Consider the following 25,610-nt stretch of genomic DNA (forward strand, 5'->3'; position numbering starts at 1 on the left):
GAAATCTCATATCTTAACCACAACACTTACCTTCTCCATGCTCAAGACTTCTTAAAAAAAAAAAAAAAAGGAAAACCCTCAATTGAATTTGAATCCATCCTTGAGCTGCCAATTCCTTCTCCAAATCAGATGGGTCATTGTCTTTTTATGCTCTTCTGCCTTTAAACCAAATTTCACAACTTCAGCACTATTGATATTTTGGGTTTGATAATACCTTGTTGGGGCCCTGTGTACTCAAGGGGTGTTAGTAGCATCCCTGGTCTTTGGTCTTTACCAACTAGATGCCAGGAGCACTCCCCCTACCAGTTGTGACAACAAAAATGTCTGTAAAAACTGCAGGGTGTGTGTGCAAAATCATCTCAATTGAGACTAAACTCATAACACTGGCTGTTTAAACAGGCGTGCACTGAGACTCTGAACAGACCTTGTTAATGTTTCATTATCAGGGGAGAATGTAGCTGATTTTACTACTGGAGTGACCACAATAACAAATAATTTTGTTTTCTTCAGAAGCTATGCTGACGGGAAACCAGTAGTTCTAAAGAGAGAGGACGTGAATATTCACATCCTGGTAATATTCAGAGTGGACATTAAGAGACCATGTGAGTTTTAGTCAGCTGTTTTGTCACTGTGGCTAAAAGACCTGACAAGAATAATTTGAGGAGGGAAAGTTTATCTGGGGGCTAGTGGTTTCAGAGGTCTCAGTCCATAGACAGCCAACTCCATTCCTCAGGGCCTGAGGTGAGGCCGAGTATCTGTGGAAGAGTGTGATGGAGAACAACAGCTAAGGACATCTCAAGAGGAAGCGGGGGGGGGGAGAGAGAGAGAGAGAGAGAGAGAGAGAGAGAGAGAGAGAAGGGGGAAAGGTGGAGGGAGAGAAGGAGAGAAAGAGAAGGAGAGAGAAAGGGGGAAGGAAAATACTATGTTCAACAAAGACAAAATATAAACCCCAAAGGCCTGCCCCCAACGAACCACCCACCTCCTCCAGTCACACCGTTTACCACCCAGTTAATCCCTATCAGAGGATTAATGTACTGATTAGGCTAAATCTTTTATAATCCAAGCATTTTAATTCTAAACTTGCTTGCATTGTCTCACATGTGAGCTTGTGGGGGACACCTCATATCTAACCCGTAACAGTGTGACTTTAGGTTATTGAAACATACCTGTGGCAAGATACGCGTTATTGACTTTCTTTCCATTAAGGTAACTTCTTTCAGATAGTATTTGTATTGGATTACAAGCTGGAGAATTCTTTTTACTATGCTTGATGGAATAATAGTGAAAGGACCTGAAGGAAGAAAACATGACTGTAAAGAGAAATGCGTGTCCTCTGAACTGGGGTCAAATTTGAATGGGGTTTACATATATTGATGCTATTTACATATCTAAGATGCTCATTTTTTAACCTTTGTGAGTTTAGGTACAAATTATGGATTGCTACTGATTAAGACAAGGAGGAAAAAATGGTTGTGTATAATATTAAGTGCTGGAAGTATCCCTTTTAATTTTAGTAACCCGCATTTAATTATGGCTGCCTTTAGATTCAACTCTCTAGATTGTTTCCTGGAGTGGGATATCACTGGAGACTGCATTAAGAAAGTTAGAATGAATGCCCATGGTGAAACCAGGACTAAATGTGATACTAAAGAGGCCTTGAGCTGACTTTTTTATTTAGAAGTCTTTTCTATGTTGTTCAAGCTTTACTGTAACTTTTGAAACCTAATGACATGGTGCCCTGGAATGATGTTTTAAATCAATTGTTTATAATTTGTTGAGTGCTTGCTATCTTTCTAATCCTGGGCTGAAATTGCAGAAATCTAATTCTCCCATAAATTCTATGAGATGCTGCATTGTGACAGAGCCAACTTACCTTGGCTCACAAGAGTAGATTTTGTATATGTCTCTCCAACTCTGTGTTCAGGGTCTTTCTTTCTTCTTTCCTTCTTGCCTTCTTCTCTTCTTTCCTTCTTTTCCTTCCTCGCTTAATCATTCTTTCTCCCAGGGTACTTGTTGACTAGCATAACACCGAAGATAGGTTCAGTCCTATCTTCATTTTATTGTCCTCATTTTATTGCAGAATTCAGGCTCAGAGATGTAATTCCTTGAACAAGTTTAACTTTTAAAACCACATAAGTTCTTGGGCTCTTCACTGGACAAACATGGATGCTAAGACAATCTTTGAAATTTGGAGTATGCTGCATTTCAGAATATTTTTCATCATGCTTGGTTTCCTAACGTGTATTTCCAAAATGTTCCCAGCATTTGTGTTATTAACCCCTTTATAGCACTGATCAGTTCTGTGAACCTCGGCAAGTGTTCTCAGCCACTCAGTATGGGGGATGTGACCAGGGACCTTTAAGATTCTGCCCATTCATACCAGCATTAAAATTCTTATACTTCTAATGACATCTTCTAGAAGATGTCCCATTTAAAAAATATTAATTTAGAATGCCTTAAATAATTCTAGTCTAATTTTATTGGAGATGCAGCTTTGGTGGTGACATCTGTCATTTTGTTTTAAAAGTTTCAGAATCTGAAGCTGAAGGAATTCTACTGTGAGGAAAACCCACTTTTCGTGAAGCGGCCAGCCATTGCTGTGCAACAAGAGGACATCTGGAGTTTACAGGTGAAGGTTTACTTCATTCACCATAAGTCTTCAAACTAAAGCCATGGTTTAAAGTTTAAAAGGTCTTTCTTTTAAAGTGTTCTGGCCAAGCCAACAAATGATTAATGTAACATAAGACCATTGGCAATGTGAATCCTACACATAATTTTTTGACTTGCTTACAAAATCCAGTGTAATCCTGTCTGATTTCCAGAGTGACTAAACACAGAGAAATGGAAATATTTTGTTGGAACAAAAGAGTGGACTTTATTTTCACTTTGGCCTTCTAAGTACTTTTTCCTGTATCATCTAAAGATGCATTTGATTTGTTTTAGTGGGTTCTTTACCTCTTCTATCTCCTTTTCATTTGTCTCCATTCCTACTGACTGAATGAATATGATCCAGAACTCATGTTTACTTTAGTAAAACAAGATGAATTTTTTTTTTTGTACTTGAAAGTGAACCTGGGGGCAGGGGGAGAGGAAGGTGTAAACACTGACTCACATCCCCAGACATTCTTATTTTTTGAGACAGGGTCTTGCAAAGTTGTGGAGGGCTTCACTGAGTTGCTGAGACTGGCCTTGAGCTTGTGAACCTCCTGCCTCAGCTTCTTGGGTTGCTGAGATTACGGACATGTGCCACCAAGCCCCTCATTGGTGATATTAAAAAAAGAAATAGGAAAGCATAGTAAAGCATTGCATTCATAATCGACAAGTTACAGATTGCAAATCCTCCCATATTTGGGTATCATGAGTTTGGTCTTATCCCAGATCCATTTAGGTCTTAGCTGAGCATGTAAGATTGTCATAGGACTTTCAGGAATTGCATAGGGTTCACATTTCCTATTGTAGGAAACAACCAACCTTGTGTTATTAAATCCCTTTCTAGCACTGATCAGTTCTGTGACCCTCAGCAAGTATTTCAGTATTTTTTGTTTTAAAATACATTTTACCCTTTTTGTATAAGTCATACATACTAATTACTGAAAACTAGAAAATACAGATGGACAAAGAAGAAACTAAAAATTAGTTATAATATACTGCTTTGGGAAGATTCTTACCATGAGTAAAGAAATTAGAAACTGATAAAAAGTACTCAGAATTCTAGTGTGCATAGATATAACCACTCTTCTCTGTGACATTGTTGTTCTAGAAACTTCCTAAGAATACAGATGTGTTTTAAATCAAAGATGAATTCAAACTCTACACATTACACTTGTTGTTTTCACTTAAAAAAAAGTATTGTGAATTTTTTTCCAGTCAGGAAAAGAGATTGACATCTTTTTTGATAGAAATATGGTATTCTGTTATGTCATAACATTTTAACTACTTCCTCCTATTTGAATTATTAATAAGTTTTGGCTTTTTGGTTTTTATATTTTATATTGTCTAAGGCAACAATGACCATACTCACAGTAAATGTCTAGCTCATGTCCACATCTCCAGGAATGAAACTGGTGGAGCAAAGATTTGGATTCTTTTACAGATTAGTTCTTTTCAAATTTTCCTTCTAGAGAATATTTCTATAAAGAATATTATTTCCTACTGTTGTGTGGAAAAATACTCATTTTTGAAATTCGATCCTAAATCATTGAAAAATTGTAGCTTTCAATTTATTTAATTCCTTACGACTCATTTTTCCTCCTGCATCAGAATAGTATAGAATATTTCCGAATATCAGCAGCTAACACTTATTTAAGCTTCCTGTGAGCAAGGCAGGAATTTAAGTGTTCTAAGTATTTAGCAGAAATTGATAATGCAGTTCTTTAAAAACACTGGAAAGGTAGGTACCATTATGGTCCCCTTTTTATGGAGAAACAGACCCAGAGAGGTTATATAACCTGTTCAAGGTCACAGAAATAGTGTTTGAACATTGATATCAGGTTAAAGAATTGAACACTAAACTTCTATTGCAATATTGCCTCAGAAATTGGATGAAGGAAGGTGAGGAAAATGGAGACTGGGTAGTCCTGGTCTGAGGAGATTCTGATTTGTGAAGGAGGCTGGATGACCAGGTAACCCAATATGGCAGCAATCTCTCAGACAGACTTCAAGGGCAAGAATATTGCCAACACTCAAGGTGACACAGCAATATTTTGTTCTTCTAATTTTCAAAACTATAAGGTCCAGAAGCACAAGAGCTAATTTTATATGCACACAAGCATTACATGTAATAAATATATAAGATAAATATATGCTTATACTCATAAGAATTACTATTTTCTTGCAGTATGTGAAATATTTGGGTATTTTAAAAAATATCTCCAAGAATTTTTCTTAGAAAGGTGACTTAAATTGATTATAAATTATATATTTGTACTTAAAGTCACAATCATTTTGACTAGATTTTTGGTTAATGTTACTGATTAAACTCCCTCCTTTGGGTGTCAAAAAATTATAGTTTTGAAATAGTCATGACTTGGTAGAGAATTTTTAAAAACTTCATCTCAGAGATAGGTAAGCTAAAATTGAATGTTCATAACTAAGTTATAACAAAATATTAACCAGAATGTATTGCATTATACCTGCTATGCTGTTTTACCAGTGTTAGCTGATTGAATTCTCAAAACTCTATGTGACAGCATTGGAAAAATCCTTATTTTTTAAAGGAGGGATACAAGATCAGAGAAGTTAAAGGCTTGTCCAAATACGGTTGCAAAGCTTATAAATCCCAGAGCCAGGATTGAACCTCCGTATCTGTTTGAATTTGACAGTGAATTCTTCTTAAATTTTTCCTTAGTGCCTGTCATATACAACATGACAGCTGTTTTTGAAATAGTTATAAAGCCTATCATTTCTTCTAAGGTTTCATATTTGTTTCTACATTTAAAATTTTTATACTTATATAAATACAAATCATAGATGTATAATTTCATAACATAAATGAAATAATCACATGTAAGGAAAAATAAAATAATTCCCATGAAAATAATTCCAATTTATAATGAATTAGAAATAGGAATAACTGACCTGCATAAGTTGGCTTACAAATATTCTAATAATAACATATAAGCCATTCAAAATGAACAATTTATTTGCCTATAAAAGATTTACTAATTTTTAATAACACTGTACTTAGGCCATTACTAAATTGTTTATTGCCCCCCAAAATGCATTGAATGTATCTCTAAGAGGTGTTCTAAAAGGTACTATTGTTCAGGTAAATAGTATTTTACTTTATATATACTTGCATTTCCAGGTAATAGCTTTACTTTATATTTTATTGGTGTACATTTATTCCTCCAAAGTAACACATTGGCAGCAAATAGAAGAATATAAAGAAAGGTTGATGTCAGAATTGTCAAGATATACTTAGTGCAACAAATATGTTTGGGTCCAGCAATCATGCAGGGGAAAAATGATCTATACGAACCTATTTATAGGTCCCATGCATTTCAACAAATTCTGTTTGGGGGTGATGAATACTTACCCATGAATTTTCTTCAGCTTTATAGTGAGACCTAACCACTGAATTCATGTAGCTAACAATGTATTTCATTTAGAATCACCAGCTAGGCTCTGCTTACATAGTTTGAAAAAGGGGGGCGTTGGACATCTGAATTAGGAGTCCTGGTAATATTAGTGCTTTCAGATTCATTCTTTCAGCCGACCTCAGTCCTATAACCACCCAGGAGAATGAGCTGAATCCGGTAGGAGGTTGTGCTATTGAAGGATCAGACATTTAAGGAACACACACTCAGGGTTGTTTGCAGCATAAAAGCAACTCCCTAGTCTCTTGTTAAGTGGGAGGGATAAGGGAACAGGGCTGTAGGAATTTGCAGGAGTTTGTTTTTATTTAAAAAATTTTAATGATTTTAATTGGGGTTAATGAGTGAAAGATTATGTATTTATGCATGCATGCATATATTCCCAAAGATTCCTATCAGAGCCTGATGTAGACTATTCTTATCCTCCTGGGAATTCTTTCAGTTTGGCCAGGAGAAAAAGTGTCCCAAGTAAACTATGCCCATATACCATTAGCATTTTTAAGCAGTGTTTGTGTTACAGTTATACAGGACTTCTGTGCTACTGGTATAGACAACGGGCAGCATTTAGGAAGTGAGGCAAATGTTTGTGTTCTTAGTGAAGATATGATTTTACATATTATATATTATATACTTTTACTTTAGGATGATATATTGCTGATGGTCCTGGCGAAAGGCAACTTCCATTTCCTCACTACCTCTATTATTATTTAATATTATAATATTATTATTGCACAAATCAGTTGAACACCTATGTAACCATGTCTAACAGAGGTTGAATTCAGAGATTTAGTTCATAGAGGTTATTGCTCTTGAACAAGGTGGCATATTCAGGTACTTAATACAGCCCTTCTTAAACTTTAATATGCCCACAGATTACTTGGGCACTTTGTTGAGATTTTGATTCTGTACAACTGGTATATAGTTGGGATTCTTCATTCCTGATAAGCTGCTAATTGATGAAGATGATACTGGCTTGTAAGTCGTGATTATAAAAATTATTTAGACCTTAGTGAATATGACACACTCAATTTTTGAGTCCAGTCAGAATGTTTGTGCGGTCCTGCTTACTAAAATGAAATATATCAAATTTGAGTGTAAACTATATATTACTTTATAAAACAGGTAGTGCAAATTTATTGTGACTTTGATTCCTGTATGCGGGAGACATAAATGTATTACCATGGAAGCAACTTACTTATATTAATTAAAACCAAACTTATTTACAATGTCAGTCCTTTACAACCTAATTCATTATACTGAAAAATCTTCATTTAACAAAAACTTAGGAATAAGAAATTTGAATTAGTAAAATGGGAATCAACAAATGTAAGATTTAAAAAACAATTTTAGAAACCATATTCTTCTTTTTTAATTTAGGAAATAACATCAAGATATGTCATGAATCAGCTAGCAAAAAAGCATCCTTTCCTAATGTGTGCTATTGAACAATATCCAGAGGTCAGGAACTTAATCTCTCAGGGAAAAAAATGTCCAATATGTGGAAAATATTTTTTATCCATATGGCTGGAATGTGTTCGGTTCATTCCTCCACCAAAGGTAAATGGTACTTTTGTGTGAATATGAACATAACCACTCCCATGTTTTGTCCTTACTTTTTAAATCAACCTGTATTAAATAGATTTATATCTAAGAACTGGCTTCTATGGTATAGGTTAATTTTGGGTCGACATATTTGTGTATCTGGCAATGATAATCATGACCCATCCATTTACTTTTACACTTTTTATGAGAACATACTTTCTATCAAAGTTCCAAGGAAATTGAAAATTTGTAATCAGTAAATCATTTTTTGTTATTTTTATTAATAAAACCAGAACTATGTTCTCTTAGGGAGAAGAATTTTTCAGTAGTCTGTAATGTCCTTTGGGTGGAAAACAGGTGCACATGCTGGTTACTTTGTGTCATAATGATATTCTAGAACACCAAATGTGCCAGGATGTGAGCTATAGCATTATGTCACCTGGAAGTTAAGCACCCCTGGCCAGTTTGTAGCTCATAAACCATGTTCTAGACCAGTGCTCAGCAGGTTCCTTTTTCTAAAATTAGCCAAATAGTGAATATTTTAGGCAATGTGGTTCTTGTCACAATTACGTAACTCTCCTTCGTAGCATGAAGGCATGTGTAGACAATGTGTAATTGAATGTGTCTATATTTCAATAAAACTTTATTTATGAACCTAAATTTTTAATTTCATGTAATGTTCACATATCACTAAATATTTTTTCCTAATTGTGTAAAATGTGAAAACTCCAGCTCATGTGTCTTATGGAAACAGAATGTGGGCCAGATTTGGACCAGGGACTGTAGTTTTCCTATATCTGTTCTAGACCATCCAACATATGTTCTCGATGTTCTAACTTCCTCTCTGCTTTTGGTGAACACTGGCCTTTCTTGGGACAGCACATAGTGCAATGGTTGGTAATAATGTTAAATAAATCAGCAAACACAGATGCAGTTCCTGTCATTCTGAAGATTATCATCTGGTGAAAGAGGCCAACATTAAACAAATGAACACACATGCAATTTAAAATTGTGATAAATATTATGACATAGATGGATAATATATTATTTTGTTAAGTCTGATGTAACAGACTTAACATACTGGGTGGCTGAAGGAACAGAAATTATTCTTTCTCTGTTCTGGAGGCTTGTAGACAAATGTCAAGTTATTGGCAGGTTTTTTTTCCTTCTGAGAATTGTGAGGAATAGTCTGTTCCAAGCCTCTCTCCTTGACTTATAAGTGATTCTCTTCTCCCCACGTCTTGTCACATTCTCTTCCTTCTATGTGTATCTGTGTTCAAATTTCCTCTTCTCACATCTGTCATATTGGATTAGGCCCCATACTAAACTGTTTTTTTTGTGTGAGTATGTGTGGTACTGGGGATTGAACTCAGGGCCTGAGCATGCTAGGCAAGTGCTCTATCACTGAGCTACATCCCCAGCCTAATGACCTCATTTTAACTTGACTACTTTTGCAAAGTTCCTGTCTTCAAACAAGATTATCTTCTAAGACACTGGGGGTAAGGATTCACCCTTCCGTTTTTTGGGGGGGTGAGATACAATTCAAATCATAACATGTAGATGTCATAAACAAGGAACAGAGAAATTCCCTTTTAAAATCTGGGATAAAGAAAGTCCTCACTGAGGAAAGGACATTTTAACTTACACTTAAGAGATGAGGAGGAGTTGGTCCAGTAAAGAGGTAGAGAAGAGCATGTCCAGGGAGTGAGAACAGTGTGTATTAAGACTTTGAGATGGGAAATCACTTACTGATTTGAGGAACTGAAAAGCAGTTCAGTCTGACTCGAGAGTATTAATCGAAAGTGACGCTGAGGTAGGCAAAAGTTGTTTCACAGAATACCAAGCAGTCCTCACTCAGGAATTTGGCTTTTACTCAGTATTCAATGAAACCTAGCTGAAGGATTTTAAGTAAGAGTGACATATCCTGATTGGTATTTCAAAAAGGTAACTTCTGAGTGGAGGGTGGATTAGAAGAAGGTGAGGAAATGAGGATATTAGGCAGAAGGCTATCATTCCAAACTGGGTGAGAGAGAACAATGGTGGAGACAGTGGAGATAGATGGATCTGAGTGAGATACGTTTGCAGGAAGAAGTAAGAAGACTTCCAGTTTTCTGGCTTAAATCGCTACATGAATGCAGATGGCTTTTTGTTGATATAGGGATGACTAAGGGAGAAGCAGGTTTGTTGGGGGAGAGATAAAAGTTCTGTCTGGGCATGGGAAGTGTGAAATTCTTACAACCAGAGAACATGGGCAGCTTGAAGATGTAGACTCTGATCTAGTGTGCTGGGAATCTAGAGTTGTGGATATGCGAGTTTGTGTGGTGGGAGGCAGTGGGGGGCAGATTTTGGAGCAGAGCTAGATACATGATCTCTTATATCATTTCTACAGAGTCTCATTCTAAACCTTGTGGTTTTAGGGATTGAAAGTGTCATTCCACTGAGGCAGTCTTTGTGCTAATAAAGGATCTCAGCTGAGTCGGCTTACAGCTGCCTCAGTGGATCTTATCACTAATCACTCACCAAACTTACCTACAAAGCTATTTAAAAATACAGACATTCCATTCCACACCTACTAAATCAGAATCTGTGGATGTAAGGCCCTGGGCATCTACAATTTTATGAAGTTTCCCTGTTGATTTTCATGTGCAGTCAGGGTGGGGAGTCTCTGTCCTTCTTGTTCAGGGCTGTCTTTTTTAGTGAGCAAGGACTCCTCAGTGTCTTATACATAGCTGAGAGCAAGACTCATTGATTGAATGTATGAGTTAATGAATGACCTCTAGTGACCAAGGTGAGATATGAATAATAGTCAAAAAGAAAAGGCGGGGGTTGGTGAAGGGGTAAATCCACTGTGTGTACGGGTGACCAACACATATTTTCATTTGGCTTCCACCTGGGAACCCCTGAGTAAATCCCCAGGAAGTCAGCTTGAGAGCACATTGTAGAGTTTTCTCTCCATCTGTCTGCTTCTTGGAAGTCATGCTGAAAGGCTTTCCATTTATCCGGCTGGAAGCAGAACAAAGGCTCCTGCAGCAGAGATCTGTGTTCCTAAGTGTCTGTGGAGCCAGGATTAGGGCTCTCACAGCTGTTTCTTCCCCAAGGACAGTTGGGGAGCTTATGGGGATGCTGATAATGTATTTTCGCTAGCGTTATTAGTTGCTGTTTCATAGGTTTACATTTCTAACTGCTGGATGAGATCATCACTACTTATATTTCAGAGCTATATTAGGTTTCTCCAAACTGTTAATTGTGGGAATTTCTTTTATGAAATTAGCTATGTGCCATTCATGATAAAGTCCAGTAAGAACAACTACTTTTCCCCACCAACTTTTCATTTTGAAAAAATTTGAAATCAGCTCAAAAACTTGAGTGACTACTGCAGTGGACATTTTTTATACTCTCAACCTAAAGTCATCAAGTTTTAGTAGTTTGTTTCATTGGCTTCTTATATTTTTGCCTTTAAAATTCATTTGGTCTAGAACAAAATTGGATGACAAAAATCAAGAAAAGTTCTTACCTAGAGAGATTGTATCACTTTCTAGGATAAAAAGAAAAGATTCTGATTCAAAGAAATAAAAATAAATAAGTATCTGTGCTTCATATCAAGTAGAGAGCTTTTATCAAAAGTAACCCCAGTTGATGGTCCATAAAATATGTAGGTTATTTTAGCTGTAATAAGCCATGAATAGGTTGTGGAGGTTCCCAGTATTAACTGTTCACATCTAAGAAGCAGAACACAGATTTTATTGTATTTTATTTATTTATTTTTTAGTTGTCAATGGACCTTTATTTTATTTATTTATATGCAGTGCTGGGAATTGAACCCAAGGTCCCCCATGCTAGGTAAGTGCTCTACCACTGAGCCACAATCCAGCTCCAGAACACAGATTTTATAAGAACCACTTTAAGTAGATCATTTATAATTCTGTAGGATGAAATTTGGATTGTCACTTAGTTCACATCACCTGATGTCAGGTTTTTACCCAGGAATGCTGTCTAGCAGGTGACAGGATCCCAGAGCAATGGGATTTTACTCCAATGAGTAAGAGATCTAAGCCAGCTATGGTTGTAGTATGGAGCTTTTAAAATTTTTCTCACAATGTCTTTTGCCATAGTTTTTGAATCCAGCAAGTATTTGCAAATTTTACACATATTATACAAAAAGGCAGGGGAAATCTCTCAAAATTAGAAGGAACACAAATAGAGTAGAGGAAAGGGATTGAGAAGGAGGGAGAAGAGGAGTGCATGGAAAAGTACTAGGGAATGAAGTCTATAAAGTTCTGCTATATCTATGTGCTAATATACTACAGTGAATTTAATGTACATAGAATAGTGCACAGATTAAAACAACAACAATAATAGGAGATCAGTGGAGTAGATCAAATAGATTGAGGGGAGGGGAGATAAGAGCAAAGAAAAGGAAGGTACAAGATTGATCAAATTACGTGCATATATGAATATTGCAAAATGAATCCCTCTGTCATGTAGAGTTATGATACACCAATAAAAACAAATAAAAGAAACAAAGACTAGTAATCCAAAATAGAAAAAATGTTATACATGATAACCCACTTCTTTATGAATGAGCTTTCACTCATCACAAAGGAATGATGCTAAAATAATTCAGAAAGTATATGGGTCTCATTCCTCATATAAATCATTTCTAAGAAATTTGTACCATCACCATAATGCACATTGGCAAGAGATTTGCAAAATACTTTCTTGAGGAATTGGGAACCTAAATGGAAGGCTAATTTTCCCCACTTTTAATCCACTCATGAAAAATCATGTCTGTACTAGGCAGATCTACTTGAGCTTAAGAAAATGAATTTTAAAAAAGAAACATTTAATCAAAGAAAGTGTCCTCAACCCAGCAACATGTATATAAGGCTCTATTTTAGTGATTCTATGCCTACAGAAGTTCTTTTTGAATAAGAAACTGCCATTTCAATTGTCTAATCCTTTAACACATTGATGCTCTTGCTATGGAAATGTCTTCATGGCACTTAGAAAAATTTGAATTCATTTATTTCATTGGTGTTCAAGGACTTTCTTTACCATGAACGTAAGTAAGTACCAGGAATTCAAGGACTGCTTTGGTTCCCTTCATCATTTGTCGAAAACTTCACACACAGCCTGGTACATGTTTGGTTTCTACTAGAATCAGAAAATCTGGATTTGAATACCAGCTCCTCTTTTTCTTTTTATTAGGTTATTAATATATTCCATCAAATGCAGCATAGCGCACAATCTGGCAGACCTGCTACCAGTGAGGGCTAATGTCAAGGTTTCAAAAAAACCTGGACCCAGAACAAACCATGTTGCCAAAGAGAACATTGAAATAATGGGTTAGGAGAAATTTAAAACTAGATGGAATTAAACAGCAAAAGCAAAGAGAGAGCATCAGTGAGAAAGTAAAGATAGAAAAGAATGTTTTAGTCCACAAGCTGGGAGTAAATATGTAATCGTGAGCACATGTATAACTTATCTGTGAATTGTTCACATTACCATCTGGAATGGATTGTTGTAGTCAAGAGTTGTTGAATGATTACAACATGTCAGATTACTTGGCAAAAGTTGCCCCGAACCCGGTTTTCCGCTGGCCATGTTATGAACACCTTGGACAAGTTGCCCTATTCATTTCTATTCTGACAGATTCCATCTCAAAATCATCTGATGAATTGCTAGTCTCATTTTAAATCTCTTTTGCAGACATTGCAACCTAATAAAAATAATGTCAGCTAACACTTAGTTGGCACCATGTGTGTGTCTGATGCTGTGTTGAACACGTCTCCTAAAATACCTTAATTAATGTCCAAAACAACCCAGGACCCTAATGAGAAATTCCAAGCACAGAGAAGTCAAATAATTTTTCCAACTTCTCAAAGCTACCAGGTAAAAAACTCTAAGGAGGAAATTCAGGTGTATGACTTTTTGTTCTCAACCAGATGTCCTGGGTCATCTTTCAGAGGTTTATAACCCAATCATTCCTCATCTACTTCAACCAAATGTAAGATATTTATGTTGAAGAGCTTCCTGTCGTTATTTGTTTATCCACTAAAACTCATTAATTTTTTCCTATTATGAGTCAGGTTCTTTGACAGGCAGAAGGGAATGCAGAACCCTGGCCATTGAGAAATTCACACGTTCCTATGAGAAGTGGAATTAGAATAAAGAGATTGGAATCTGACAACTTAGGCTTGAAGAAAAGCCCCAGTGCTTGCTAGCAGTGAAAGCTTAATTTTCTCTTTGAGGCAAACCTTCTTCAACTGTCAAATGACAATAATAATAGTGTCCACCTCACAGGGATGTGGTGAGGGATATGTGAGGTAATGCATAGATGATACTTAGCATAGCAGGTGCCTAATAATGGTAACACAGTAGATGCTTAATAAGGGGAGTTATTTTTTTTAAATCAAAGGCTTTCAACAAGAAAGGATTTATGACATTTTTTTAAAGAGAGAGTGAGAGAGACAGAGAGACAGAGAGAGAGAGAGAGAGAGAGAGAGAGAGAGAGAGAGAATTTTTTAATATTTATTTTTTAGTTTTCAACAGACATAACATCTTTGTTTGCATGTGGTGCTGAGGATCCAACCAGGGCCGCACGCATGCCAGGCGAGCGTGCTACCGCTTGAGCCACATCCCCAGCCCCTATGACATTCTTGTAATAAGTTGATATGGAGGTGCACAGGGTGCTATGAGAAGAAGGCACCTCAACTAAATCGGATATTCCTTGATTTATACCTGAGGCCTACTGCAGTGATTATATATGGTATATGGAGGATACACAATAAAGGTTTAAACTTATTTTAAAAGGCATCTCTTGGAAATGTGCTTTGAAGAATAGGGAGCATTAGAGTAGATCATGGACCAGTGGGCAGTCATTTTGGATGAGGCAGCTGCCTGTGCAAAGCTAATCTTGTACAGGTAAATTGTACAAGGAGTACTAGAACTCCCTGAAGGTGACATGTGGGGAATAAGATTGGAAACACAAATGGAGTGAGGGAGAGGGCTCTTGTATGTCAAGTTGGAACTTACTTTTGAAAGCTATTACATAGTTTGCTAGGGAAACCCCTATAGACTACAACAGATTTGGGGCCTTCAAAACAGAAATTTATTTTCTCAGAATTCTGATGTCTAAAAATTCAAGGCCAAGGTGTCAGAAGCTTGACTTCTTTGGTGGGCTTTCTCCCTCACTTGTAGGGCTGATTTTTCCCTTGTTTTGACATGGTCTTCCTTCTGTGCATGTATATGTCCAAATTTACTATTCTCATAAGGATATTCATAATATTTGATGAGAACCCCCAATAATTGACTTAATTTTAACCTAATTATCACATTAAAGATCCTATCTCCAAATAAAGTCACTTTGAGAACTACTGGGGGTTAAGACTTCAACATATTGATTTTTGGGTATAGTTTTAGTCTATAAAAGCTACCTGGATAGTTGTAAGTGCTATAGCAAAAAGAAATGTTTGTTTGACAAAAAGAAATTTGATCTGGTGATGTGAATTACAGAATTGTTTTATGGAAACATACTATTTATTGAAGCCATGGAAATGAAGATTGCCCAATGAGATTTACCCAATAAGGAGGAAGAGCTCTTGAAGACAGTGATTTTTAAAAGATGGGAAGAATGTAGAATTAGCAAAGGAGAACAAGAAAGAAAACACAAGGATAGAAGGAAAAAATCCAGTAGCGAGTGCATTAATTGTCCAACTTTAAAATGCAGATGTGTAAGAAATAGAACTTTTGTTTTTCTTCTCTTATTTGGGTTCCCATTCTACTGTAAAATTTATTCTAGTCAATTCCTAGCTTATGTGCTGATTTTAGGATGTTGTTAGTTATTTCAGGTTTAATCTTGATCATTTACAATTTCCTTCCTCTCCCTTTCTTCCTGTACTATCCATCTTTTGGACCTCTTAAATAGTTTCATGGCATTAGAATGTGGGAGCAGAATGTTCTGCCAATGTCCTTTGTTATATGTGGGCATCCCCTGAGGTATATGATCATCCTATCTAGACCTTGAATATGGTCATTGCTCCATGATGATGTCTGCTCCAATGATGTCTATCCATCAGATTCCCTGTGTTGTCTTGTTCTGACATTTAAATCCCATTGCTGGTCCTCTTTCAAACACTGCCACACTATGCTTTGAACATGAGAAAATTTAGTCCCTTCTTTACTTCAATATGGACTCAAACATGCAATTATTAAATATGCCAAGATGAGAAAAAAATGATGGGAAAATTGGAGGAGGACCATGGTGTCCTTTGTGTCACTAAGTGGCAGGGTTGGAAGCAAGCTGCATTAACCAGAAGCCAGAAGGTCAATAAGTCTTGAGTAATCTCTATGAAATGTAGAGTTAAAAGGCAGGAGAGCTACAGTGTGTTTCCTGGAAGGTGAGAAAAAACTTTGAGGTGCGGGAATATGTGCATGAGTTTAGGCTGTGGAAGGAGCTAGCAGAAGATGGAGCTTGAAATCAGTGTGTTTTATATACCACCAGTTCGGTAAGATTTTAATATTTTGATTGTGTCTTGATACATTTAGAAATTAATAGAGCTAGAATTTGGTGACCACTGAATGAGCTTTGTGTATTCCACCACATTAGGGAATTGAATATGCTAAAGAGGAGATTTGAAAGTTTTTATATAGCTAGAAAATGGCCAGTGGCAGTGCTTTTCAATTTACAAAATGATTTTACTGTTTTATTGTTTGTTTGTTTTAATACCTTTATTGGGTGCTTACTGTTTTCAGGGTGCTGTGTTGGGATCTTCAGATCCCAGACACAATCCATTCCACTGCACAGATCACAGACTATTTATTTTAAATGCAATGTTATAAGCATTATCAGAAAGCATTATACCTCCATGCTATAGAATCACAGACAGTGAGTATCTCTGTAGGAAGTTTAAAGGAAACTTTCCACTAGAGGTAATATTTGAGTAACTTGAGTTCCCCATCCTCATATTAACTTTTTGATGTGGTTTTCATTGTCTCCAGTCATAGATGAGAAAACTAAGGCTAAGCAAAGTCTAGTAGTTTTTTTTAAAACAAGTTTCAAATCTATCAAATAATAGAATTAGGACTTCAGCTTATGTAGTTCCTAATAATATCACCTTCAGATTTCTTTTTGCTGCACTATATGTGCACATTTTTATTTTGAACCATAGGAGAGTATGCAAATAAATTTATTGATTCATGGTGATATAGTTATTTCTAGTAGCTACCTTCATTCAGTTGAAAGACCATCATATAAAAGAGAGACAAATATTTTCTTCTACTGATTTCTGGAATGGAACATACAACCACTGGTATATAGGTCAGAAAAGATAGATGGAAGAATTTTGTTACAAGACTTTACACACACACAGTGGTAAACATTATTTATCACTGAAGAAACAACAAAGAGGGAAGAAAGGAAATAAAAGAATAAAGAGATTTGGTATTCAATAATAAATAAATAAATTAAAAATTAATTAATTAATTTTATAAATTAAAAGAGAAGTTAGAATTATTTTTTCAATCAGTTAAATGTGTCTGAAGGCACTATAAAAACAGAAACAGAGTGCATGGGGGATATAGCATGGTTTAAAAACAGGGTAGTTAAATTAAATAAGCCAGACATCTAGGTGTAGATTATAGTTAATGGCAGAAAATATTGAAGAAAGATATAATCTCTCAGATTGAAAAATCATGTTGAATGTCAGGTAGAATAAATAAGCACAAATCCATATGTAAGCACATTTTGGTAAAACTGTACACAACAAAGATAGACTATTAAGAGCTAAGGACAAAATGTTTTGAAAAATATATAGGTCATCTATAAAGAAATTACAGTAGACTGAAAGTAAATTTTTCTTAGCAGTAATAGAAGCCATAAAAAACAAAATAATATCTTCATTTGTGAAGAACTCAAAATCTAGACTTATATGGCTAGATAAGTTGGTAGACAAAAGGCAGTAGAGTGTAAGAAGATTATGAGAAAAAATATTTTGAAAAGGAAAATTATTTTGCTTTGAAACAACCATTCTTTCTAAATCTATTAAAATTTAAAAAGGTAAACTAGTAATAGTATATGATAGTGTAAAAGTATGACAAAGAAACAAGAATAAGTATATAGTATTAATTCTATCAAACAACAGAACTTACTAATCATTACAAGCAAATTTAAGGGTATTTAAAATTATTAAAATTTTAAAGAAGACTTGATTATTTATTACCAGGTGAGCAGCAATTGAAACATACATTTGTTATGCTTAGTTCTTTGTTTACAGAATGAAAACATGCATAAAATACCTGGGGATGATAATCAATTAACTATCATGTTGGTAAATAGTCACTTTTATTTATCTTTAGGGTTTTATGCTGCTTTTCTACTTAAGAAGATAGGAATTATACAAACATTAGTTTGTCTAGAAGCCTCCCTTAAGAAAAAAAAATCAACTTCTGATTATCCCTTCAGGAACTAAACTTAGAGAATGCTGATCTTTACAGTAAAGACTTTATCATGAAGAGAGAGCCCACTTGATAGATCTCAGCGTCTCACTGTCTGTCCTTTTGTGCCTTACAGAATGTTCTGCTAACAGTGCTTGCATTAAAAGAAGGGAGAACCCCGGGTGATAGATGGGCATTAATTCCTGACATAAAACACTGAAACAACCAGATATCAATTGCAATGTCTTATATTCAGGTGAATGTGAGATTATGCCATGCTTGCTTTCGGAAATAGTAGCATGATGATTGGAAAACAGACGGTAAAAAATGACACTCCGTCTCCAATATTAATCTGTACTATAATTCATCTGGAAGCTGTTGTCTTTTTCTAAATGTTTGAATCCTGCCATCTGAGATTTTAGCCCTTAGCAATTAAAGAATTATCAATAATTCTAATGTAATTGGTATTTCAGTATTAACTACTAAGGTTATAAATCTTTAAAACAGCAACAAAAATTAATCCTTTTTTAGTTACTACTAACTTGGGCCACATTTGGACTAGTAACCTAAATAGTTTCATAAAATCCTTTCCAAACACTTGAGTGTTCCTGTGCTCAAGATATGCATTTGATAGTTTTCATTTCTTATAGTTTTCATTAGTTGAACTTAACATTTCCCCAGATTCCTTTAAAGTTGAAGAGTTTAGGGAGGGAACAGTTTGGACATGAACTCTCAACCCTGTATTGTATGATGTAATGTAATTAAAACTACCCTCAAAAGAGATTAGACTGAATAGGTCTCACTACAAATGAGTGAAAACGCTCATCTACTTTATGAAATCTGTAACCTTAATCCCTTTTTTATGACAAACTGCCAGTAATAAAACATAATATAAGATTACATTTAATAATTTTACTCATTACTTATAGAGTAAAATCTTACTTTGCAGTAAAAAGTTATTACTGTTAAGATACCACTGACATTCATTTATGAAACTGATCATTTCAACCAGTCAACTGTGAAAATGAATGTAGGTTTTAAAACATTTATGCAGCAGTTAGTCAAGTTAATGTACATTAGACACTAAGAAGATCAGAAGGCATCCCATTTCGAATACTAAATGGTTGTGAAAGTAATATGTATTTATTGTTCAGAAAAATTGAAATGGTATTGTACTCTCTTTATTTTATTCAGAAAATAACAAAAGACAATTATAGTATAAATGCACTCACACACTGTGTTTTGATTACTTCTATTCTTATAAGAACTCCCCAAATCCTCTTTTCCCTTTAGAAATCTCTCCCTTTTGTTCTTAAACTGCTGGATAGAGTCATAGTTATATGCAGCATCTATGATTCTTTTCTCCTAAAGAATCTTAAAAATGTATCCAGCTCAAGTACATTTATCTGAAGCTGTGCATCACCAAAATGTTGAACCTCCCATGTGAAATTCAAAGGTCACTGATTTTGCAGGGGGTAGTAGCGGCGAGCAGGACCAGTCTGTAGAAGAGAGAATTCCACTTAGCTTCCTGGATGGCTTGGACATGGTAGGATTTTTTTTTCTAATTTCTGCCTTTACCACAGTCCAAAATGGTCTAAGGGTAGAATGACCATGGAATTTGTCATGTAAGCCAAGATGCTTTTGAGAATGGAAGTGAACATTATCAATAGCCGGAAAACTATCAAGAAACCAGGCTGTCCTGTGTGTATCTGAATGTATGGCAACCCTTCCTAAATGGAGGAGTTGACCACAGAGTAGTGCTCTTTGCCTGCACTGTCATTGAAGTCTCAGAGGAATTGTCATTCCGAATCTCCATCTTGGATTTAAGAAATTATTTTTAGTTACTCTATAAATATCTGAGAGCCTACTTTAAGCAGGAAACTCTGGGTGCTAAGTACAAAGTAAATAAGCAGAGGACCTACTCAGTCCCTGGTGGCTTAAAAATTTGAGTTTAAGCTCTAAAAATGTAAAAGACATTTGCAGTCAAAGCTAACTGCTAAACAGGTAGTAAAGACCAATTGCTTTAGGGCTTCCCAGTGGAATAGGAGATCACTGCAGGTTGTTGGCTTGGGAAGTACCCAGAAAAGTACCCAGAAAAGGTCTTACACCAGACCTGTAAAGAGACAGAATTCAGACAGATGGAGAAGGAAGCCAAGAGGACCTGTTAGGAGAGGAGGGCGGCATGGAGGAGAATAGATCATGTTCACAGGGCAGTGAATCAATAAAACTGGTTTGTGTATGGAAGTGGGAAGAAGAGACAGAATTTTTAAAAAGAGGTAAAATTCTATAAGCCTGTTATAGGATAGACTAAGATGTTTGAAATTGACCCAATTTTGAGTGGCATCTACTGAATGTGTGGCTGCAAGTCTATGATATAAAAAAAAATTAGAATTTTTTAGTCATTTGGTAGTAGTGTGCTTGGAGGTTGAAGAGGAACTAAAGAAGGTTAGAATGGTCATCTTATGGTGGGGAAAAGGTATAGTAGTAAGTGTACTGAAGGGAGACACCACAAGGAAGGAAATGACAGAATGTACCACCTCTGGGGGGGGGTGAAGGGAAAGAAGATGGGGGGGCGGGGAGCTGGTTTTTGAGATGTGAACTCAAGTTTCATCTTTGACAAGGGAGTTTCAAGTGATGCTGGATGATTCAAGTGAACATGTGTAATCATTGACCGGAGACAGGAAGAGTAGAGCAATATGCTTCTCTTGGACATTATCTGAAAACATGCACTTTTCTACAACTGGTAATGCTATCAATCTGTTCTGCAATGTCAGTCCACTAATCACAACCATTCATTAGTGAAAGGGCTAGGGATAAGCTATGATTAACACAATCTTGTGAACTTGGATTCTAGTCTGGTCTGTATCTTGAACCATGAGGCCTAAGGTAGGTCACCTACTTTCTTGCTGTATCTGAACTTGTTTCCTCATCTGGACAATGAAGGGAATAGACCAAAGTCTTTTGTAGATTGCAGGTGCCTTGACTCCATAGGGGGATAGAGACTGCCTTCCTCAGGCCTGGTCCTTCAAGGAGAGAGTGTCATTCTTCCTTTGTAACAAGTCCTGCTAATCTGGAATGTGAGACCACTGTTAAGTTTTCTATTCATGCTGTAACAAATTGCCTTGAACTTGGGACTTAACAGAAGATATTCATTATTTTGTGGTCCAATGGGTCAGGAATCCAATATGAGTCTCATTGGGCTAACATGCATTACACGCTAAGTTGCCTTCTGGAAGCTATGGTAGAGAATCCACTATCTTGTACTCTACAGCTTCTAGAGTTGCCCACATTCCCTAATGCATGGTCTTCCTCCATTTTCAAAGCCAGTCTTGGTAGATCTGGCCCTTCTCATATCATATCACTTGAACCTTTTCTTCTGTCTCCCTCTTCCACTTTTAACAATGATTATGATTACTTAGGGCCCACCTGGGTAATTCAGAATAACCTACCTAGCTTAAGGTCATTAACTTATTCATATCTGCAAAACTCTTTTTTGCCATGTAATGTGACATGCATATATATAGGTTCTGTGAATTAGGATGTCGCTATCTTTGTAAGGGTTGGGATGGGGTTATTGTTTTGTCTACCATGATATCTTTTCCTGAGGAAACAGGAAATTATTTTACTCTTTGTTCTATTTCTTGTGCTTCACATAATATTCAAACCTTATCTGAACTTTATACTGTGTGCTATACATATATATTTCAATAATTTTTAATTTATCAACATTTAAAATATGGATGTCATTGTCATTGAGCCATATGTTGAACGACTTAAAAATATCCCAATTCTACCCATTCAACAAACATAAAACTTAGAAAACATGCATATTTAAATTTAGAATGGAAAACTACTTTTTCCCTAAAGTAAGAAGGGGGATATAATTGAGTTTATTTGCCTTAGGAAATAATAAAAATAGTTTAAGAGTGAGAAATTAAACTTAAGTGTAGCGTTTCACTTTTTAAAGCTTTTTTACTAAATGATATCCTTTCAAAACAAAAGCATGTCTATAAACTCTTTTTCTCTTCTCTGTCTTTGGCTTGACAAAAAGGATATTTTGCTCCGTGTTTTAATTTCTGTTTGTAAACAACAATGTAGTAACTGTCTTTGACAGTCGGGAGGATTTGTTAAATGAGGTTTATGAAGAGTGGTCCTCTACAGAGTGTGTCACTTTTCCTTTGTAAAATGCTCTTTTCAAATGGACATATGTTGTACCAGTAGAAACAACGGAGACCAAACCACAAGTGGAAATAGAAATTTCAGCATATGAAGGTGAAGTATTAGAGAATTTTTCTCGTGCAAACTTACTGAGGATGATGAATCTAATGGAAAAGTGTATTTCCAGAAGTCATGTCTAATCCTTTTTACTCAGCAAAATTCCCAGGAAACAGTCCATAGCCCTGAGAAATACTATATTACAAACAAAAGTTATTAATTTAGAGAATAATAACCAGCAAAGTTACACATTCACTACAAAAGTGATAATGGCCTTGTGCAAAACAAATTCCTAAAAATCTAAACAAAACATTTTATTCAATTAACTAAATCATAATCCTCCCCAGAAGAGGAAAAGAGGGCACAGACACTTTACATTCCTGCTTGCAACAAGAGCCAACCCAAACTCTGCCCGTGTAATTTCTAAATGACACAAGGGAGATGGCTAAAACCACAGTGGAAATAGAAAATGCCTTTAATACTTTCTATTATAAACTTTTCATCTCATGAAGAAACTCGGACAAAGCACATTGGATAACAGTATGGCCCCACTTGCTCCCATGGTTTATTTTTGCTTCTTCCTCTAAACTGCTCCTCTTCGTTCACGGCTCTGTTGTTGGTTCTGATGTCTTAAATGGAAGCTGAGTAAGATTGATGTGGCATGGTTTATTTTCGATAGTCCCATAGTTCCAGCTGAGATAAGTTACAGAAGTGGGCAGGAAGAGCTGTTGGATGAGAGGGCTGCCTACTATCTGGAAGGAGAAAGACTACATTCCGTTTTGGTTTTTTGCCATTTGTTCTCCAAACACAATTTCAACACTTAACAATTATAGCTAAGTAATCAATATTATCTCATTTAGAGTACATTCAAAATATTATGTCTCTCATTGCAAAAAGTTCTTTTTACTCCTGTGTTTATTGTTGATATCCCATGGTTTAATGTTTTCTGATCTAGTTATCATTTGTACTGTCTTATTTCCCCATTCTTGAATTTCTGCTCTCAAGTTTACAATTTTTTTAAAAAAATGTCCTCTGGCCTCCTCTACAGGCAGCCACATCTAGTCATCTTCCTTCCAAACCCAGCTTGCCTTTTTTTAATATTATGGAATCTTACATAGGTGCAGTTTATGGTAATGTCTCCTTTCTCTGCATTCATATAGAACTTATCACTATAGAACTAGCCATATGTTTCTAGTTATTTAATGTGTTTAGTTCTTGTCTTTCCAACTGCTAAAAAGGTTCTTGGAGGGAGGGATTGTTTGCTGCATATTTTTGTATTTATGGCACTTTGCCTAAGGTCATGCAGATTTTAGGTTACTTATAATTGATTAGGACTCTTGGTTGAATGTTAAAAAAACCTTAACTCACACATTAACTCAACTAATGAAGGCCAGGGGTTGGTCGGGCTGAATACTTAGCCATTGCTAGACCAGGTTTCCAAATTTATCTGTCCTTTTCTACTTATTATCTCTGCTTCCTTTTGTCTTTCCTTCAGTTTTAGGTAGGAGCTCCCTAAATTGTACCCTATGAAATAGAAAGAGAGCTTTCCTCTCTCAATAGATCTAGAAAAAAGTCCTAATGTTTTTACTCCTTGGCATTATTGGATTGACTTGGATCATGTGATTACCAAGGCTATCAAGGTTGTCAGAAGGAAGTGCTTGGTCATTGGCTGAATCTGAGTTATGAGGTCATTTCTTGAATAACGAGGTGTAGGATTGTGGCCTTGGTGCTCTCCAACACAGGAACTGAGATTGGAAGAGGAATGGTTCTCTAATGGAAAAAGTGTCCTTTTGTGCCGGTAGAAAGGGAAATGGCCATTAAGCAGACAAAACCATGATGCTTACTGGGGAGTTCAGGAAATGTTTGCTAATTGATCAGCTTAACATCTTTGTAGGAATAAGTCAGGATTGTAAATATTCTTTTTACCTTCACCCCAAATATTTTGTGGTTAAGATAGTGCTTCACAGTCCTTGTTTGAGGTGGGTGTGAAGGTGATGTGACCTATGTCTTTGGCTTCCCTCCCCCGCCGTGACAGGTCACCTGTATTAAGGAGGCTGTTATTCCCTCAAGTGTGGGTTAATAACTGTGTGTACGCGGTGTTCAAACCTCTAAATAGGATCTCAAAGTTCTTTTGCGGAAGAGTAGATAGAACAGTAATCAAATCTCTCTTTGTGGTTTGTGATATTGGCCAAATTGTTTCATGGTAAAGCAACATAGAGAGCACTGTTAAGTGACTAAAGTGCTGGTTTTATGTCTCTGTTTTGAATCCATTTACTGAGAACTATGTTGACTCCAGAAATTGATTACAAAGCATACAAATGGTAAGCCTTTGAAGTTGTGAATATTTCTTCTTCTTTTTCTTTTTGGCAGTGCTGAGGATCAAACCCAGGGTTTTGTTATGGTTATTTGGAACATGAGTATTCAGGATATTTTCTGAGTATTCAGGATGGCAGGATTTTGACTACCTATTTTGTACAATGAGAAGTAAGAACAGAAGTTGTTGAAGTGTAAAATTTTAAGTCATGCATTGAATAATTTGCTGGAAATCCAGCCAGTGAACTTCTTAATGAACATTGTAGATAGTGAACAAAGAATATTAGGAAAGTTAATTTACATAGGAAATGGTTGCTGGACAGGCAAAACTGAGATGCCCAGAGGAAAGTTCAGCCAGTGTTTTGCTGACTGACAATTTAATGCCCCTGTCCAACAGGAGTCAGGTTTATGTACTATTTTCACCTTCAACCAAGCACTTTATGGTTGAACTGTGTGCTAAAATTTGTATAAAAGCTCATATAATCCTTTATCATTTGAATTTTGCTTGATATTGAGTATGCATTTCTTATCTAGTTAAGTTTGTTTATTTGTGTTGGGAAAAGAGCAAATCAAGCATAAAAGAAAAGAGTGTGTCCTTTAGAAGTCAATGTTCTGAAACCTCTGAGTGAAGTTATTATAATCAAAAATATTTATTGGACCCTGCCTTAATTTAATTTTTAATCTTTACTTTTTTAGAACTGGAAGATAAGCAGAAATCTACAGCTGGTACCTGTCCAGGTATTAATTTGTTCTTACAAATGTTTAAATCGTCGTGACCCTAACCTCTTTGGAATTGCTCATATGTAGAGCAGGTGAGACGCCCTTTCAGAGCCTCGCTAGACAGCTCTATCAGCTCTGCACATTAGCGTTAATGCCTACCTAGGATGCATCTGGTCTCTTTATCAATATATTAATCAAAGGAAGAAAAATAATTCAATTACAAAGATCTCAATTTAAGTATTATACTTTTAGATTGTTTACCTTCTTAGGTGTGCTATTTTTTTTTCTCTT

General features: G+C 35.9%; 1 protein-coding gene across 2 annotated transcripts in view; it reads left to right on the top strand.

The window, feature by feature from the left end:
- Lrrc69 (leucine rich repeat containing 69) overlaps positions 1–25,406 on the top strand; it is a 115,036-nt gene extending 89,630 nt beyond the window's left edge. For both annotated transcript variants that reach the window (XM_046464755.1, XM_046464756.1), the window contains 3 exons: positions 2,528–2,629; positions 7,473–7,652; positions 25,296–25,406. In XM_046464755.1, the coding sequence (XP_046320711.1) occupies positions 2,528–2,629; positions 7,473–7,652; positions 25,296–25,406 (393 nt within the window). The remainder of the gene's footprint in view (positions 1–2,527; positions 2,630–7,472; positions 7,653–25,295) is intronic.
- The last annotated feature ends 204 nt before the right edge of the window (positions 25,407–25,610 follow it).

Source organism: Marmota monax, unplaced genomic scaffold (genome assembly GCF_021218885.2).
Source record: "Marmota monax isolate L192 unplaced genomic scaffold, Marmota_monax_Labrador192_F-V1.1 WCK01_AAM20220418_F8-fsc00003, whole genome shotgun sequence".
Classification (NCBI taxonomy): domain Eukaryota; kingdom Metazoa; phylum Chordata; class Mammalia; order Rodentia; family Sciuridae; genus Marmota; species Marmota monax.